General features: G+C 45.2%; 1 protein-coding gene across 4 annotated transcripts in view; it reads left to right on the forward strand.

Moving 5' to 3' along the window:
• LOC111142846 (carnitine palmitoyltransferase 2) overlaps nucleotides 1–18,019 on the forward strand; it is a 27,266-nt gene extending 9,247 nt beyond the window's left edge. Inside the window, exons 2-7 of one of the 4 annotated variants that reach the window (XR_002640289.1) lie at nucleotides 1,024–1,104; nucleotides 2,620–2,726; nucleotides 6,841–8,145; nucleotides 9,114–9,306; nucleotides 10,743–10,993; nucleotides 17,836–18,019. Coding sequence is in view for 3 of the 4 variants with exons in the window: in XM_022496184.1 (XP_022351892.1) it covers nucleotides 1,024–1,104; nucleotides 2,620–2,726; nucleotides 6,841–8,145; nucleotides 9,114–9,445 (1,825 nt within the window). In the remaining variant the exon portion in view is untranslated. Of the gene's footprint in view, nucleotides 1–1,023; nucleotides 1,105–1,366; nucleotides 1,579–2,619; nucleotides 2,727–6,840; nucleotides 8,146–9,113; nucleotides 9,668–10,742; nucleotides 10,994–17,835 lie in introns of those variants that run through there. The other 3 variants (XM_022496186.1, XM_022496184.1, XM_022496185.1) reach the window with 3 other exon arrangements.
• Nucleotides 18,020–18,059: the final 40 nt, after the last annotated feature.

Genomic DNA, 18,059 nt, shown 5'->3' on the forward strand with positions numbered 1-18,059 from the left:
TAAAGATTTTATTTATTTATTTGACAGAGAGAGATCACAAGTAGACAGAGAGGCAAGCAGAGAGAGGGAGGGAAGCAGTCTCCCTGCCAAGCAGAGAGCCCGATGCGGGACTCGATCCCCGGACCCTGAGATCATGACCTGAGCCGAAGGCAGCGGCTTAACCCACTGAGCCACCCAGGCGCCCCTACAGTAAGGTTTTAAAGTATATTTTATGGATAACGTTCCAGTTTCCCGAAATGGCTGCCATATTTAGATATTTTGACTATATCAGTCTTAATTTTAAGTTGGCAGTGCTAACTTGACAACTATGAGTATGTTTTGGTACAACAGGATTTATTGTTCAGTAAAATCACTGACATGAAAAAGCAAGTACACCTCACTAGGCTGTCCATGTGTTTTCATCTTGCTGTGGACCAGTAACTCGTCACCATCGCTGTGGTTGGAAATGCGGTGGTAGAGAATGATGAGTAAGGAAGCAAACGGGAAAATCTGGTTCTCCGAGTAGGACTCTTGGTGAGTGGGTTTGGCTTGATGGTCGATCCCATATTTGGCTGGCCTTTGGACAGACCTGTGTTTCATTTCTGTATGATTCTCTGTCATAAAATGCCTAAGAAAATTTAAAAAGAGAACTTTCTTTTTTCATCTTGGGGGAGAAGAATGCAGTTATTCAAACTTCGAGTAGAATTAAAATCAGTGCCAGGACAGGGTTAGCAGAGGTATCATACTTGTGAGCAGGAAATAAGAATGCTTCGGGCAGCTTCTGCTTCCCCATTTTGAATCTATTTGAATATTTTGCTTGTAAATTCATCATGAAGACATTAAAAAGTTCTTATTTTACTTAAAAAAAGTTACCATTGATATTTGCATTAGTAAATCCTATTCTGATTGGCCTGTGGCTTCCCATTTTTGGTTTTTGGGGGAAGGAAATTAATTATCCAGTAATTATTTATTAATTTGGTTTATGAAGCTAACTGACTTCTTCCACATATTGTCACCCTTACACTTAACTTATTTTCTTCCCAGGCTGCCTATTCCCAAGCTTGAAGACACCATTAAGAGATACCTCTGTGCGCAGAAGCCTCTCTTAGATGATGACCAGTTCAGGTAAATGCTGAGACCCCCAGATGACTGTGGTTGGGTGGTTCAAGAGAGGCTGGCAAGTGCTAGTGGACCAAGCTTCAAGGAGTGTCTGTGATTTAGTCAGGTCTCTAGGGCCCTGGGACCTAGTCCTGACCTTTTCAAGTTCAAGAAATGGGTTTTTGCTCCGGAATGACTGAGCAGACCCTGGAGTGAGATTCTCTTTGACCAGACTCAACAGGCAATGGTTTCTAAGCCAGAATGCCAACTTTGTGCTGTATCTTGTCAGGTGGACCTGCAGGCAGGCTGGCCCTGGTCATCGGCAGAGGACATGTGCTCTTGGTAGGGAGTTCATTGAGGAGAGCATATGGCAGGCCAGAAGTTTGCTTGGTGAGCATGTGTACTGCGTTGGATAGTATGCCCTGCAGATTCATTCCCTTCTTGGAACCATGTATGTGACTTTATTTGGAAATAGGATCACTGCATGTGTAATTATTTAAGGTAAGGTCATACTGGAGTAGGAGGGGTCTTAACCTGGTATAACTAGTGTCCTTATGAGAAGAGAAGAGACACAGACATGGCCATTGATGGTGGAGGCAGATTGGACTGTATCAGTAAACTAAGGAATGCCAAGAACCGCTGGTAACACCAGAAACAAAGAGAACAGAGTCTTCCCTAGGGTCTTGAGGGAGAATATGGTCCTGCCAACACCTTGGCTTTGTACTTCCAAGAACTATGAAAGAATAAATTTCTGTTGTCTTAAGCCGTGCAGTTTGTTGGTGTTATGGAAGTCCTAGGAAACTAATTCAGCATAGAATTGGACAGTAGTAGTGGATATTGTCAAAAGTGGGTTGCGTTAAGCTTTTATATCCCAGTGCAGTTCATGTGTTCCATATTGGAAGGTTTTGTACAAATAAGTGGCATTGTTATTGGGATCACATCCTTCCCTGGGCAATGATGGGAAATGTAGATGGATTGTTCATGATCTAGTTCTCTAGTCCTCTGCTTTTAAATATTCTATATTAGTCACTTGAAGCTTCTCTTGACACGGTAATGATTTAATAGCTACCAGTTACTAAGTATTATGTTTCAAACTATCCTGAGTCCTTAGCTTAGAAGTATTTTTATCCTTGTAAGATGGTATATTGTCCCTGTTTTACACATAAAGAAACCAAGACTCAGAGATGGAGTAACATGTTCAGGGTCACATAGTTTGATGGTGACAACGCTAAAATTAAGACTCAGCTCTTCTGGATTCTAAGGCCCATCTCCTTTTCCTCATGCCAAGCTGCCTTCTAGATTACACATTGTTTTATGAGATGTTCATTGATCATCCCAATCAGTCATTTTAAGAAGATACCCTAAATTTATCTGTTTTGGATTGATTGCTGTTCTGATCAGAGGGCCTTTCTGATCTCAGTCCTAGGTTCTAGGAATATGCTGCCGGGGACCCAAATCTTAGTGTAAGAGTTCTTGGCCATGAGTCTAGAAGTCATGTATTCCCTGCCATGGATTGATCCTGTCTTTTCGTGAACATTTCAGGAAAACGGAACAGCATTGCAAGAGTTTTGAGAACGGGATTGGGAAGGAGCTGCACAAGCAGCTGGTCGCTCAGGACAAGCGGAATAGACACACGAGCTACATTTCTGGTAGGTGCGCTGGGCTGCGGGCGCGCTAGTCCCCGAGCCCTCCATGGTGGACAGGAAGGCATCTTTTCTCCTGGTTTGGTCTCAGAATATTTTTGGTGAGACCAGCCCACCAGTGGAATGCCTCATCTGCTCTTTCTGAGGTAAACTTCAAGGCCGAGGGAGCTCCTCCTCCACTAAGATCTCACCTGAAGTTTGTCCTCAGGAGCAGTGTTTCGCCTTCTCCGCAGGTAGGACCCAGGCAGAGCCTAATCACTGGTTCCATGAAAAGGATGCAGGATTAAGTCCTGTGCCCTGTATGTGTCGCCCTGGATCCTTCACAGTCTGGCATAACTGCCCTTTCCAGCCTCATCTCTTGTATTACCCTGATACTCTCATGCCTGACAAAACTCGACAGCTCACCGTTCCCTCAACCCTTTAGTCTTTGATTCTTCTGTGTCTTTGTCCATGTTGTTCCCTCTACCTTTTTTTGCCTAACAAATTCTTTAAGACCCAAGTATGTGGTTGCCATAGATGCTGGCAAGGGTTGGGGGGCATGGGGAACAAATTGGGTGAAAGAGGTCAAAAGGTACAAACTTCCAGTTAGAAAAGAATGAAGTCATGGGGTAGAGTATACAGCATTGTGGCTGTAGTTGATGATACTGTGTTATATATTTGAAAGCCGCTAAGGTCTTAAAAACTGTCATCACAAGAAAAGACAACTTTGTGACTCTGTGGTGACAGATGTTAACTAGACCTATCATGCTGATCATTGTACAATGTATGAAGATACCGAACCATTGGGTTGTATACCTGAAAGTTGTAACATGTTTTATGTTAGCTGCATCTCAATTTTAAAAAGAAAAGAAAAAAAAAAACCACCCAGGTGGGATGATTTTTCTAGGAAAACTTTCAGTCCTCCTCCCTCTCCATTCAGAGCTGGTTGGTTCCACCTCTGTTCCCACAGCACTTCTTTTAATTTACTGTGTATTTTGTTTATTTTTAAAAGATATTTTATTTATTTATTTGATGGAGAGGGCGCACAAGCAGGGGGAGCAGCAGACAAAGGGAGAGGGAGAAGAAGGCTCACCATGGAGCAGTGAACCCAATGAGGGGCTCAATCCCAGGACCCTGATATCATGACCTGAACTGAAGGCAGACACCCATCTGACTGAATCACCCAGGCGCCCCTATTTTAATAAGGTTATACATGCACATAGTTTAAAGAATCAAAGAGTTCTACCAGGCTGGTCTGGAAAAATAGCAAGTTTCTGACCCTCTCCTGGTTTCCCACTCCTCACTTTCAGCTTCTCCCTCTTCTGACCTGTCCCCAAATCCCATGCCTGAACCACTGCGTCTTCGCTTGTTCAGTTGGAGGCGTTATCTCTGACGTCTCACTGTGGAAGACCAGAATCGGGCAATCTGTCCTCTCCCTACCACGTGCACACGCGTAGACGCACAGGTCTCGTTCCGTGATGATCACGGGGCTCACTTGTCATTTTGGTTTGCTCCATACTTAGTGTTTACACTATTAGGACCATATAAACACTACCGTCAGCTGAGACGTGGAGCCTTATTGAAATTGTTTTTCCTGTTCCTGTATGAACTTGTTTCCCCTGAAGTTAATAATTATTTTATGCTTTCTTTTGTTTAGTTTTCTATGTGCTTAATAAGTTATAGGGGAAGGGTTTTTTTTTAATTTTTTTTAAGATTTTATTTATTTATTTGACAGACAGAGATCACAAGTAGGCAGAGAGGCAGGCAGAGAGAGGAGGAAGCAGGCTCCCTGCTGAGCAGAGAGCCCGATGCGGGGCTTGATCCCAGGAACCTGGAATCATGACCTGAGCCGAAGGCAGAGGCCTTAACCCACTGAGCCACCTAGGTACCCCTAGGGGAAGATTTTTTTTTTTTTCTTTTTTTAAGATTTTATTTATTTGACAGAGAGAGAGAGATCACAAGTAGGCAGAGAGGCAGGCAGAGAGAGAGAGGGGAGGAAGCAGGCTCCCTGCAGAGCAAAGAGCCCAACTCGGGGCTCGATCCCAGGACCCTGGGATCATGACCTGAGCCGAAGGCAGAGGCGTTAACCCACTGAGCCACCCAGGCGCCCTGGGGAAGTTTTTTTACACTCTTATATTCCTTCATAGTCTGTCTCCAAGGTGCTTTTTTCTTTCCTGTTTGTTTTGCCCTCTTTTCTTTCTTCAGATCCTTCATATTCCTTCTCTGATGCCTTGGATTTGAGTGAGATATTAAAAAGCTTTTGGAAGCTCTGTGGATGAGGGTGGAGCCAGGCCGTCCCAGCTTCACTGTAATGGGACCTGGCTACACTGTTTCTTTGGGGGGACCCCTAATGTTAATGTCTCTGGGTCAGACTCCCAGGAAAGGCTTTTCCATTTAACTGCCGGTTGCTACTGTTGAAGGAGTAGGGTAAGGGAAGAGGGCTTGGGATCACAGCTGTGACTTCTGTCCCCCTGTTTTACTTTCTCCAGAGATGAAAACTTAAGTCTTCTACTGGTGCAGGAAGGGAATCTGGGGAGTGGGAGTGGGGGTCTAATTAAATAGCCTTTCAACCACATTTAACAAGGCTGCCAATTCCTGAGCCCCCTGGGGTTCTTCTGTGAACATCATGTTATCTCCTGGCATTCTCGGCCACCGGCTCAGGCTTGGCGTTCTCGAGTCTGCCTTAGTCATTACCAGTTGTCTCAATGCTCTCCGAAGGCCAGTATTTGCCCTTGTCTCCTCTTTCGTTCTCTTTGCCTTATAGCTCTTTAAAATTCTTTTACTGGAGGGATCAGAGACATAAATTCATGTCTTCTTTCATCAAATGGATCTTACCCCAATACTTTTTCTCTTACCATTTCATTGTGTTACATCATGTTTTAATTCTGTTGGTGTCCTTCACCAGAGTTCATCTGAATCAGAGTCCTGGTCCTCTTCTTCTATCCCCTAGGCTGGGCAGGGCCTGGCACAGCATGTTCTCAAGCAATGAAACGGAATGAGTAGACCAACAAATGAATAACAGATAAATGTGTGTCCATTAATCCTGTCCCCAGTGTTTTACATGTGAAAGTTATTTCCTCCAGTGGGAGATGGTTTTTATTTGTAGACTTTATCCATGCTTGCTAATCTCAAAGGAACTTCCCCCAAAGACACATTTTCTGATAAAACATTGCTTCTGGAGTTTTTACAGGTAAAGAGTCCACAGGAATGCAGAAGGCTAGTTTAGATGATCCCCATGAACTGACTGTTACTTCTGATTGCTTTTCGGACATTTCTTTTCTTTTTTTTTTTTTTTTTTTAAAGATTTTATTTATTTATTTGACAGAGAGCGATCACAAGTAGACAGAGAGGCAGGCAGAGAGAGAGAGAGAGAGAGAGAGGGAAGCAGGCTCCCTGCCGAGCAGAGAGCCCGATGCGGGACTCGATCCCAGGACCCTGAGATCATGACCTGAGCCGAAGGCAGCGGCTTAACCCACTGAGCCACCCAGGCGCCCCAACTTTTCGGACATTTCTTAAGAGTGAGTGCACAAATGTACAGAGAATACAGAATGATGGTGAAGACTCTGCCCCACATGTGTGAATGTTGGCTCCAAGAGAGATGAAACAAGAGAAACCTAAGGAAACGGGGTGGGAATGAACAACTATTCTGTTCGAGATGAATGCAAGTGAGGTATTACTTTACTTGTTTAAGAGTCAAGAAGGGAAACAGAATGAGGAAGAAAAAGCGATAAGCCTAGGGAAATGCAAAGCCAAACCACAATGATACACCCACCGGGAATGGCTCCAGTCAAAAGGACAGACAGTAGCACTAATAAATGTTGCCGAGGACGTGGCGAGATTGGAACCCTCGTGCACTGCTGGTGCTAATGGTACAGCCACTTTGGAAAACAACCAGGCAGTTTCTCAAAAGGTTAAACTTAGACTTACCATGTGTTTGAGCAATTCCACTTGTTTCCGCCAAGAGAATTCAGAATATCCATCCACACAAAAACTCGTACAAACCAACATTATTCATAATAACCAAGAAGTGAGGTTGAGTTTTTCTGCGTCTGCTTGATTATTTTTCTTTTCTCAAATTTTATTTTTAGGGACTGTGTTAACTTCTTATGATGTTCTCTTTTTACATTTTTTTATCTTTTAGACCCCTGGTTTGATATGTACCTAACTGCTCGAGACTCTATCGTCTTGAACTTCAATCCATTCATGGCATTCAACCCTGACCCAAAGTCTGAGTATAATGACCAGCTCACCAGGGCCACCAACATGACTGTTTCTGCCGTCCGGTTTCTGAAGACTCTGCGGGCTGGTCTTTTGGAGCCAGAGGTTTTCCATTTGAACCCTGCCAAAAGTGACACTGATACCTTCAAGAGACTCATACGCTTTGTGCCTTCCTCCCTGTCCTGGTATGGGGCCTACCTGGTTAATGCTTATCCCCTGGATATGTCCCAGTATTTTCGGCTTTTCAGTTCAACTCGTTTACCCAGACGCACTCGGGATGAACTTGTCACTGATGAGAAGGCCAGGCACCTCCTGGTCCTAAGAAAAGGACATTTCTATGTTTTCGATGTCCTGGATCGCGACGGAAACATTGTGAGCGCCTCGGAGATCCAGGCTCACCTGAAGTACATTCTCTCAGACAACAGCCCGGCCCCTGAGTTTCCGCTGGCGTATCTGACCACTGAGCACCGAGACGTGTGGGCAGAGCTCAGGCAGAAGCTGGTGAATGGTGGCAATGAGGAGACGCTGAGGAAGGTGGACTCCGCTGTGTTCTGTCTCTGCCTAGATGACTTCCCCATCGAGGGCCTTGTCCACTTGTCTCACAGCATGCTACACGGTGACGGCACCAACCGTTGGTACGATAAGTCCTTTAACCTCATTATAGGCAAGGATGGCACTGCCGCCTTGCACTTCGAGCATGCTTGGGGCGACGGGGTGGCAGTGCTGAGGTTTTTGAATGAAGTATTTAAAGACAGCACTCAGGCTCCTGCCATCAGCCCACAGAATCAGCCGGCCCGCACTGACTCCTCTGCGGCCGTGCAGAAACTTACCTTCAAGCTGAGCGATGCCCTCAAGACTGGCATCAGCACTGCGAAGGAGAGGTTTGATGCCATTGTGAAGACCCTCACCATCGACTTCATCCAGTTTCACAGAGGGGGCAAGGAGTTCTTGAAGAAGCAGAGGCTGAGTCCTGACTCGGTAGCCCAGCTGGCCTTCCAGATGGCCTTCCTGCGGCAGTATGGGCAGACCGTGGCCACCTACGAGTCCTGCAGCACCGCAGCCTTCAAGCACGGCCGCACCGAGACCATTAGGCCAGCCTCCATCTTCACGAAGAGATGTTCTGAGGCCTTTGTCAGGGAGCCCTCCCAACACAGCATTGGCGAGCTTCAGCAGATGATGGCTGAGTGCTCCAAGTATCACGGCCAGCTGACCAGAGAAGCCGCGATGGGTGAGCTGGGGGTGGGGAGACTGCCCTTGGGTCACGTTGCCCTCTGCTCTGGGGTAGGCCTCAGTAAGATCCTCCTCCGCGTCTGATTTCCACCACTTCACTAGTTCAGTCAGTCTGCCAACCCCCAGGTGGTGATTATTTTCTACCCTAGCAGTCTGAATGGCCAGAGTAGCCATTAGGGATCAGAATGTTCTTTACTTCTATACAGGGATAGAGAAATGGGTCTTAATTTATCCTCATTTAAAGTCACCTTTCAGCTGTGACACACAATTCTCTTTCTGTTGTTTATTGGTAATCTGACTTGCTTTAGACAGGTCAGGGTTTCGAGGCCTGCAGCCCCTCTTATTTTGCCTCACTTGGTGTGTGTTGGCTTCCTAGAAAGAAGCCATTTCAAAAGCTCTTCCCAAATCCAAGTGTCATCCTTCCTTTGCCTCTCCATGGTAAAATTCGAGACCTGGAAAGGAACTGGAAGGTCACATAATTCCGTCTTTTCCTACAGCCAGAAGTCCTGGAAGGAAAAGAGATCTCTGTGACATTCTGGTCAGTAGGAAACTCGGGCCACGGGCTCCACATTACCCAACACGTGAGCAGTAAAGCTGAGATTAGAAACCTCGTCAAAACCCTTTCCATTTTGTTCCAGCAACTCAATCTTGTCTTTTACACTAGACTTAGACTTTGGATTTTATTTTAGTTTTTGAATCCATAGCTCTCTTGTTTTTTGTTTTTTGTTTTTTTTTTTTGACTGACTAAATGGATTCAATTTCAGAATTTTTAAAAATCATACTTTCATTTTAGGCTCAGCTGCAGAGGTTAGTGAGTTGGATGTGTGCGTACGTAAGCAGACAGAGCCTTCTTCTACTCTCAAAGATGCTATGAAGGGGACTCCGACAACAGGCAGGGGGTTTTACTAGGATCCCTTTCCGTCCTGGGATTCTGAGACTCTGGTTTTCTATTTTTGTCTCGGACAGGCCAGGGCTTTGACCGGCACTTATTTGCTCTGCGGTACCTGGCAGCAGCCAAGGGGATTGCTCTGCCTGAGCTCTACCTGGACCCCGCCTATGGGCAGATAAACCACAACATCCTGTCCACGAGCACCCTGAGCAGCCCAGCGGTGAACATCGGTGGCTTTGCCCCTGTGGTCCCTGATGGCTTTGGCATTGGGTATGCTGTTCATGACAACTGGATAGGCTGCAACGTGTCCTCCTACCCAGACCGCAATGCCCGGGAGTTTCTCCAATGTGTAGAGAAGGCCTTAGAAGACATATTTGATGTCATAGACGGCAGATGCATCAAAACTTAGCATCTGGATGGGTGAAAAACCTTCATCGCTTCATTGACATAAAAATTGGGGCCTATTCTGTATATGAAGGAAACGAACCATGAGGTGCCTAGGCAGCCAGTGTTGTAAGGCTTGAGCTTTAAAATCATGGTTTTAAAGCTAAACATGTAATTGCCGAGTGGTACTAGATCACAACTAAAGAGAATGGGAGATTTCAATTTTTTTTTTTTATTCGACAGAGAGAGATCACAAGTAGATGGAGAGGCAGGCAGAGAGAGAGAGAGAGGGAAGCAGGATCTCTGCCGAGCAGAGAACCCGATGCGGGACTCGATCCCAGGACCCTGAGATCATGACCTGAGCCGAAGGCAGTGGCTTAACCCACTGAGCCACCCAGACGCCCCGGGAGATTTCAGTTTTAAGGGCATTTGGTCAGGAGGTGGGATTTGGAAGGATAACTTAGGTGTATCTGTTGTTTAAACAGAAATAAAATTTAATTGTTGCTTGGCAATGGTTCCTTTTAGTTGCTGTTGTTGTTCAGCCTAATTTCCTAATCCCTACAAAGAACTTTCTAACATTAAGTTCGGTAAGTTCAGGTAACAGTAAGTTCCCACTGGCTCCTGGTTTTTTGGGTGAGGGGGGACGTGCTGTTCCATCCTCCCTATTAACTTCTCTCTCTCCTGGGACATCCTTTGTAAAAATCCTCTTCATTTTTCTGGTAAGTGCTGGTGCTTGATTCTGATAGTCCTGCAGCAGTAAAAGGTATTCCTATGGATTTGGGGAATACTATTTGACTATCCAGCCAAATGAAGATTTATAGTTGGTGTGTATTTAATCAGTTGAATCTTTCCTGCCATCTATGGCCTAATGTACACGTGACTACTCTACATTTCGGACTTGAAATCTCTGGTTTTGAGTGAACACAGAATTTTTGTTAACAGTCTGTTGTTGAACACTGCTGTAACATGAAGGGTGTTTGGTTCTGTTCTGTATTGGGTTTTGAAAAGGAAGGGTTTTTGTTTGTGTTTAATTTTAGCTGTGTTTATGGTGGATCGCCCAGGGGCTTACTGGACATCGGGATTTGAATTCTGATATGAGCCAGTCACAAAGCACTTGTAGTGCATCATCTCAGTTCCCCTTACAGTTCACATAAACCCACCTGCACGTCTTCTTAGTTGCCTCCACCTGTCCTTCACTCAGTAGTCATTTAGTGACTACCCAACAGGTACCAGGTTCCCTGTATTCCATGGTTTAATCAGAGCGGAACATCTGATAGCTGCCAGTGCACGTGAACATCACGTTGTTCTCATCTGTGAAGCAGGATGAAGAAAACCTGATCAAGAAACCTGAACCGGGTGTTGGCTGCGCATGCGTGCGTTCGTCACCCGGAAGCACTAACCGGGGCCCCGCCCCGCCGCCTGTACAGCTGCCAGGGTGCTGCGCTTCCTGCACTCCTAGTCTTAGCTCCTACTAGTGCCTACATTGTGCTCTCAGCTGCAGAACGACGCTGGGGGGCTTGTCCACCTGTGCAGGCTCAGGAAATGGTTGACAAGGCGACAGGCAAGTTCAAAGGTAAGTTTAAAACCTATGCTATGTGTGGGGCCATTTGCAGGGTGGGTGAGTCAGATGCCTCCTATTCTCTGACTGGCCGAGGCTGACGGCGTCGTCTAAAAGAGTTTCTAACAGAAGAGGATCTTGAGTGTGTAATATTTGTCATAAATAGTGACCCTTCCCTCCAAAAACTGGTATCCTCGTTCTACCATGTCCTCCCTATACGACCAAAGGCAAGTTATTCCGCCTCTCTGGTGTGTTGCTCCTTGTGATTGAGGACAGTTCCTATAGCATGGGGATGTAATGAGGGCTAGCTCTAATGATGCAGGGAAAGCACCTGGCAAGTAGTTGAGGCTCAGTCTGTGTTCCCTTGCTGCTCTGTGATGTCCGTGCTGCTGTTGCTCCATTGCTTATCAAAGTGTTGAACTCGCTTGAATAGCGAGCTCCCCATAGTATGAGCTTTTATTTATTTATTTATTTATTTTGAAGATTGTATTTATTTGTTTAAGAGAGAGAGAGAACATGAGAGGAGAGAGGTCAGAGGGAGAAGCAGACTCTCTGCCGATCAGGGAGGCTGATGCGGGACTTGATCCTGGAACTCCAGGATCATGACCTGAGCCAAAGGCGGTTGCTTAACCAGCTGAGACACCCAGAAACCTAGTATGAGTTTTTAAAACCAAAACCTTGATTGGAACTTGCAGGGCTGAAATGTCCTATTTCATGCATCTGTTCAGGGTGAATGTACCCTTCGGCAGTACACCTTGAGTACCTGCGGTTTTTAAAGGAATCTCTTCTATGGTCTGTCTCCTTGTTCAGCATTCCTACTTAAAACTTACCCCACCCTTCCTCCTGGTCTTGGATTCGTGCTGTGAAAGCTTCTATAGTGGTACCTGGGATGGCAGAAACCTTAACTATTAAGTCTCAACCCAGCTGGCGCTCATACACGTCTTGCACATTTGTAAAGTGTTCAGCTGATTTGATCCCCTCATCTCTGGAATGGACAGAAGTTACTGTCTCCAGTTTACATACAGAAGATGGATAGTTGGGGAATGTAAGGTCATTTGGTAAGTGGTAGGCTCAGGACAGGCTCTTTTGATTCCTTGTCCAGGGCTTTCTATTACGTTTCTGTTCATCTAAGCTTCCAGTAATTATCTTAAACTAGTTGGCCTCCCAACTCAGGAGAAAGAACTTTGTTAAACACATCTGTGCTCCTCCTGACCCTAAAGCCACTCCCGTGTGGAGTCTCCCGTGTGAGGAGTGGGCTTTGGGAAATCAGCAAGTTTGTCCAGGTGGCTTTCTCTCTTCATGACTCCAGAACAAGTGTGGCACAAATCCAGATTCGCAGCCATACCAGCCTCTCTAGAGATTATCTGCTTCTCATTGAGATTCGCCCAGAAGCCCCAAAGTGAGTTTTGCAGATACCATGCAGCTTTTTTTTTTTTAAAAACAGCTTTATTAAGATATACTTCACATATTATATAGTCTACTTATTTAAATGTATCATTCAGTCATCTTAGCATATCCACAGTTGTGCAACCATCACTACACTACAATTTTAGAACATTTTCATCCCCAAAAGAAACTCTGTACCCATTAGCAGTCATTCCCCTTTTCCCTCAAATCCCTGCCCCACAACCAAACACTAAAAATACGAATCTACTTTTTGTCCCTGTAGTAATTTTATCTTGGGCATTCCGCATAAGTGGAATTATACTATATATGTAAGGCCTTTTGTGACTGACTTCTCTCACTTAGCATAATGTTTACAAGGTTTATCCATGCTCTATTACATATCAGTACTTATTTTCTTTTTATTGCTGAATACTATTTCAGCATACGGGTATATCACATTTATTCATTCATCAGTTGATGGTCATTTGCGTTGTTCTACCTTTGGCTATTATGAATAATTCTGTGAATACTTGTGTATAAGTTTTTGTGTGAACATGTTTTCATTTCTTTTGGGTATAGACTTAGTGGAATTGCTAAGTCATGTAGTAGCTCTGTTTAGTCATTGAAGGAACTGCTAGGGTGTTTTCCACAGTAGCTGAACCATTTTACATTTCCACCAGCAGAATATGAAGGTTTCGGTTTCTCCACATGCTCACCAGCACTTACATCCATCTATTTTTTTTTAATATTTTATTTATTTATTTGACAGAGATCACAAGTAGGCAGAGAGGCAGGCGGAGAGAGAGGGAGGAGGAAGCAGGCTCCCTGCTGAGCAGAGAGCCTGATGTGGGGCCTGATCCCAGGACCCCAGGATCACGATCCAAGCCGAAGGCAGAGGCTTTAACCCACTGAGCCACCCAGGCGCCCCTCCATCTGTTTTGCCATATAGCTATTCTGGTGGGTGTGAAGTGGTACCTCAGTGTGGTTTCTAATAGCTTATGTTTTAAGTTAGACCACATCAAGCATGCTCTCCAGATCACCTTTCCAGTTATCTTCATGTGACACAATGACAGAATGGGAGCCAGGATTTGAGGAGGTAGACATGAGACAGGTGGTAGATGGAGAAAGGAAGGTTATGGTGTTGCAGGGTCATCCTGTCCTCCATCCTCCTACTCCTAGTTTGGACTTCTGTTTTAGCCATTAAGGAGCCTGACACAGGGTGGGTTATTGTTGGAGATCTGTCTTGTTCCCTCCGGGCACCCATACCTCTGAAGATAATTTTGTAGCTCCTCCTGTCAAGAGATGGAGTCTGTTTATTCACTCCTCACTGGCCTTCCTGCCTCCAGACCCCACTCATTCCCTCCAGTCCATTCTCCCTCCTCACTGTAGCCAGTGATTTTTCTCATGTTCAAGCCGATCATATCCCTGCCTAAAATTCTAAGATGGTTTTTCATTACGTTGGAAAGAAGTTCACGCCCCTTAATGGGACAGTTGAGTCTTTGATGGAGCTGACCCAGCTTATCTTTTCAGTCTCAGCTCTCTTAAAGGCTTACACTCCCTCAGGGATGCCATGCCATGCTGTTGCCTCTGCTTGGAACACAACTTCCTCCCCGCCCTTCTGGTCATCTGCTCAACTTTCAGGTTTCAGCTAGATTTCACTTCTTCTAGGAAACCTTCCCTCACCCCATCCTTGGAGACTGAATTAATTAGTGCCCCTCCCGAGTATGCCTAAAGCTTTTTGGCTGTCTCACCTTTCCCACAGTACTTTGCAGTTTCTGCAGCTTTCTCCACTGTTATACTGTGGGCGACCAGAGGGGCCCCAGGGCTTGTTAAATATTTGGGAACTGACTATCCCTGTGAAGCCCTGTACTGTGATTGATTGTCGCAGCAAGCATCTCGAGGGCAAAGGCTGTATCCTGTATCTCCACATTCAACACAGTGCATGGCATGGCACGTGAACTGTGTAGTACATGGAACAGCAGGATGGTGACTGTTGCTGTAGTTAGAGGTTTTGGAGCTGGGCAGAGAGAGAGTGAACAACAGTGCTTACAGTTAAATATGTAGAATGTATGGAAACAGCCTCTCCACACCACTGCTGGCTGAGCAGGAAGAGCAGCAGCAGCCTGGTGAGTGCCCAGGTTGTCCAGAGGAGCTAGCGTATTGAATTGATTGCAAATTCATTTCCCTCTCTAGTCATTATTTCAAAAGGGAGAAAGAAGTTTTTAGTTTTCTCACCGGTTACCCTCTGACAGTTCCACTCTGTTTGTAGCAGTAGCATTTCTTTCTTTTTTTTTTAAATTAACATATAGGGGTGCCTGGGTGGCTCAGTGGGTTAGAACCTCTGCCTTCGGTTCAGGTCATGATCTCAAGGTCCTGGGATTGAGCCCCACATCAGGCTCTCTGCTCAGCAGGGAGTCTGCTTCCTCCTCTCTCTTTCTCTGCCTGCCTCTCTGCTTGCTTGTGATCTCTGTCTGTCAAATAAATAAATAAATAATCTTTAAAATAAACAAATAAATAAGCAAGCAAGCAAATAAGCAAGCAAGCAAGCATATAATGTATTATTTGCTCCAGGGGTTACAGGTCTGTGAATCATCAGTCTTACACAGCTCACAGCACTCACCATAGCACAAACCCTCCCCAATGTCCATAACCCCACCACCCTATCCCTCCCCGTCCCCTGCCCCCCAGCAACCCTCAGTTTGTTTCCTGAGATTAAGAGTCTCTTACGGTTTGTCTCCCTCCCCTGTCCCATCCCATTTCAAGCAGCAGCAATTCTTAACTGAAGGTTGTGTAATTCCTTGGATTGTCTAGCCCAGTAATTCCTGCCTGGATGCATCAAAACTGGAATTCTGATGTGATAAATCTGGTCTTGTTTAAGTCACCTGTGAGGCCTGAATCCTCACAATCTTTTCTTCTTGAATATCTCCAGGGATTAGGAGCTCCCCATCTATAACGTATCACATTCCGATTTTGGACAAACATTAGGAGAGTCTCTCTTGTATTGTGTTGAAATCTATCTTCCTGAAACTCTACACTTGGTGCTCGTTTGCCCCTATGGAGTGTCGCTGTCTTTGCCCTTGCCCGGATGGGAATCCTTCAGCTCTGTAAAAACTGATCATGTCTGCCCCCCACCCCTGCCCTGCCTCATGCTTTCTCCTGGATAAACCTCTCCTGTTCTCTTGCTGTACCCCACAGGAATCATCTTCAGGCCTAGTGAGTTTTGTTTATAATTGCACTGAAGTGCAGAGCACCAAATCAAACAGCCCCATGGCATGGACGGACCAATGGTTGGGGGCACTGCTCTCACCCTCCCTCTTGCCATTATTTCTTTTGATCTAGCCTGTGACCACTTGTAATTCAGTCAGTTTGCAGTTGGCGTAGGTTGAGCTTATGGATTAACCCAAAGCCCCCAGGTCTTTCTCACTCAATCCATGTCTGCTGTAAATCTAAGTAATTGGCTTTTATAATCAAGCCTGGCATTTGTCCTATCTCATGAGATTGTATCTTTTGGTTCCAAACCAATTCTTTCTAAGTAGGAAGCAATAGGCTCAGAAGAGGGAGCTGTAACAGTCATACTGGGGAATTAGGACATGGTTAGTTATTCACTGCTGTTTCCCAGTTCAGGGAGCAGCAACATGTTTAGAGAACAGCACAGACTGTCTGCATTTCTAACCAAGTCGTCACTGCTTCCATTCCCTCTGTATAGTGCCCCTGACATTGTGCTGAACATGTCTTCATTATCTCCTTCAGTCCCCACAGCAGCCCAGAGCACACCCTGCTGTGAAATCAGGGTGTGCTCTGGTCATCTGGATACACCAGATTCATTGGAGAATGCTTTTAAATTAAAGGAAATCTCAGATTTTAGCCCAGAGATTCTAATTCAGTAGGAATGAAGCAGAGCCAGGAAATGTCTTTTTCAAAAGTTTTCCCAGTGATCCAGTGCACCTGTTTGGGAGTAACTGTTTTAGTTAGTGCGTTGTAATTGCTTGGCTCTTGAACAGGACAGCTTGGGTCTCATTCATCTTCTCCCTGTAGTGCCTACTGCAGCAGAAGCCCTCAGGGAAGGTGGCGGAATCAAAGTTCAGATGCATAGTTAAGTGTCAAGAGAGTGGAAATGGTCCTTGTCCTGAGTCCCGAGCTTTCTGAAGGCCGGGCATGCAGCCTTCTCTGGGGCTCTGATGGCTAAGCAGGGATAGGGCTCAGCCCAGGGTGACTTGGCTCACAAATGATCAGGCTGCCTGGTCAGGCAGAGATCCTGGGTGCTTCTGCCCTTCCTGGGAAATAATGGAAATAACTGCTGTACACGAGGATGCAGCTTAATGTTACCCAACCTTCAACTTGTTGTCATTCACCAAGAGCCAAGTTTAAAAAATGCTTTTGGGTAAAGATGGCACCTTTTAAACAGCTGTGCAAGGATAATGTTAGAAGGGCATACTGAAGACTCAGATGGTCTCATTCTCCACTTGTCCCTGCATCCAGCAGCTTTACCTTCCACAGTGTGGACAGGAGACCTGTCCTGGAGTGTGGGGCAGGGAACTAACTTTCTCGGTGATGTGGGGCAGGCCTCAGACATGCCATCATCCTTTTGACTAATTCTTATTTAGTAACAATGTCAGACCTGAAAGTGCCCTTATTTTAGATGGAGAAATTGGGGTCCTGAGAGGGACAGGACTTGCCCAGCGTTTACAGTGAGCCAGACACTGAGCCCAGGGTTCTTCTACCCCAACATGCTGCTGCACCAAAGCACCCAAGATAACTAATGGCGGAATAGAAACAGAGTCCCAGTGTCTTTTACTGCGCATATTGAAACAACTGCCCCAGCACCGTTTATTGGGGAGTTAAAAATTTCCCCACTGATCTGCAACAGCACCTTTCCTAAACCAGTTTTCACACATGCAGGGGTCTGTCTACTGTCCCACTGGTCTGTTTGTCCATCGCAGGGCTAGTATGATGCTGGCTTCATTGCCACTGCTCTGTCACTAAATCGTGGCATCCGGTAGAGGGGGGACTCCCACCTGTGTTGCATCAGATTTCAAAATCAACTTCTGTTAAAAAAAAAAAAAAAGTTGAGATCTGGACAAGAACTTTATAAATACACTTGTTGATAAGGATATACTACCAAGTCTTCCTATCCTCCAGTAATAGTATATAGGTCTCCATTTACTTAGGCTTTAACACCTTTCAGCAAAGTTTAATAATTTTCTCACATACTAGGGTCATGAACATTTTTGATAGATTTAACTCCCAGTTACTTTTGGAGGTATTTTTTCTTATTATAAATAGTACTTTTTTTTTCGATTTTTATTTTGCAGAATGTCATCGGTGTACCGAAATGGATTTGATTTCTGTATATTGATCTTAAATCCAGCACCTATTAATGCTTTTGTATTTTGTAAGTGGAAAATCACAATCCATGAAAATGAGTTTCCTTCCTTTTCGATAGCTTCCCTTTACTTTTTTTGTTGTCTTAGGGCACTGGGTGGGACCTCAAGCACAAGGAAGAGTAGTGGTGATCAGGGGTATCCTCAGCTCACCCTGACCTTGACTGGACTACTTCACACATTTCATTTGCTCTACATTTTCTACAGATCTACTTTGTGAGGTGAGGGTAGTTCCTTTCTATTCCCAGTCTGCTCAGAGTTTCTATAGTTCTGTTGTTTTGTTGTTGAATGAGTATTAAATTTTACTGAACACT

The sequence above is a fragment of the Enhydra lutris genome, unplaced genomic scaffold (assembly GCF_002288905.1).
Source record: "Enhydra lutris kenyoni isolate GAN:26980312 unplaced genomic scaffold, ASM228890v2 scaffoldscaffold9, whole genome shotgun sequence".
Classification (NCBI taxonomy): domain Eukaryota; kingdom Metazoa; phylum Chordata; class Mammalia; order Carnivora; family Mustelidae; genus Enhydra; species Enhydra lutris.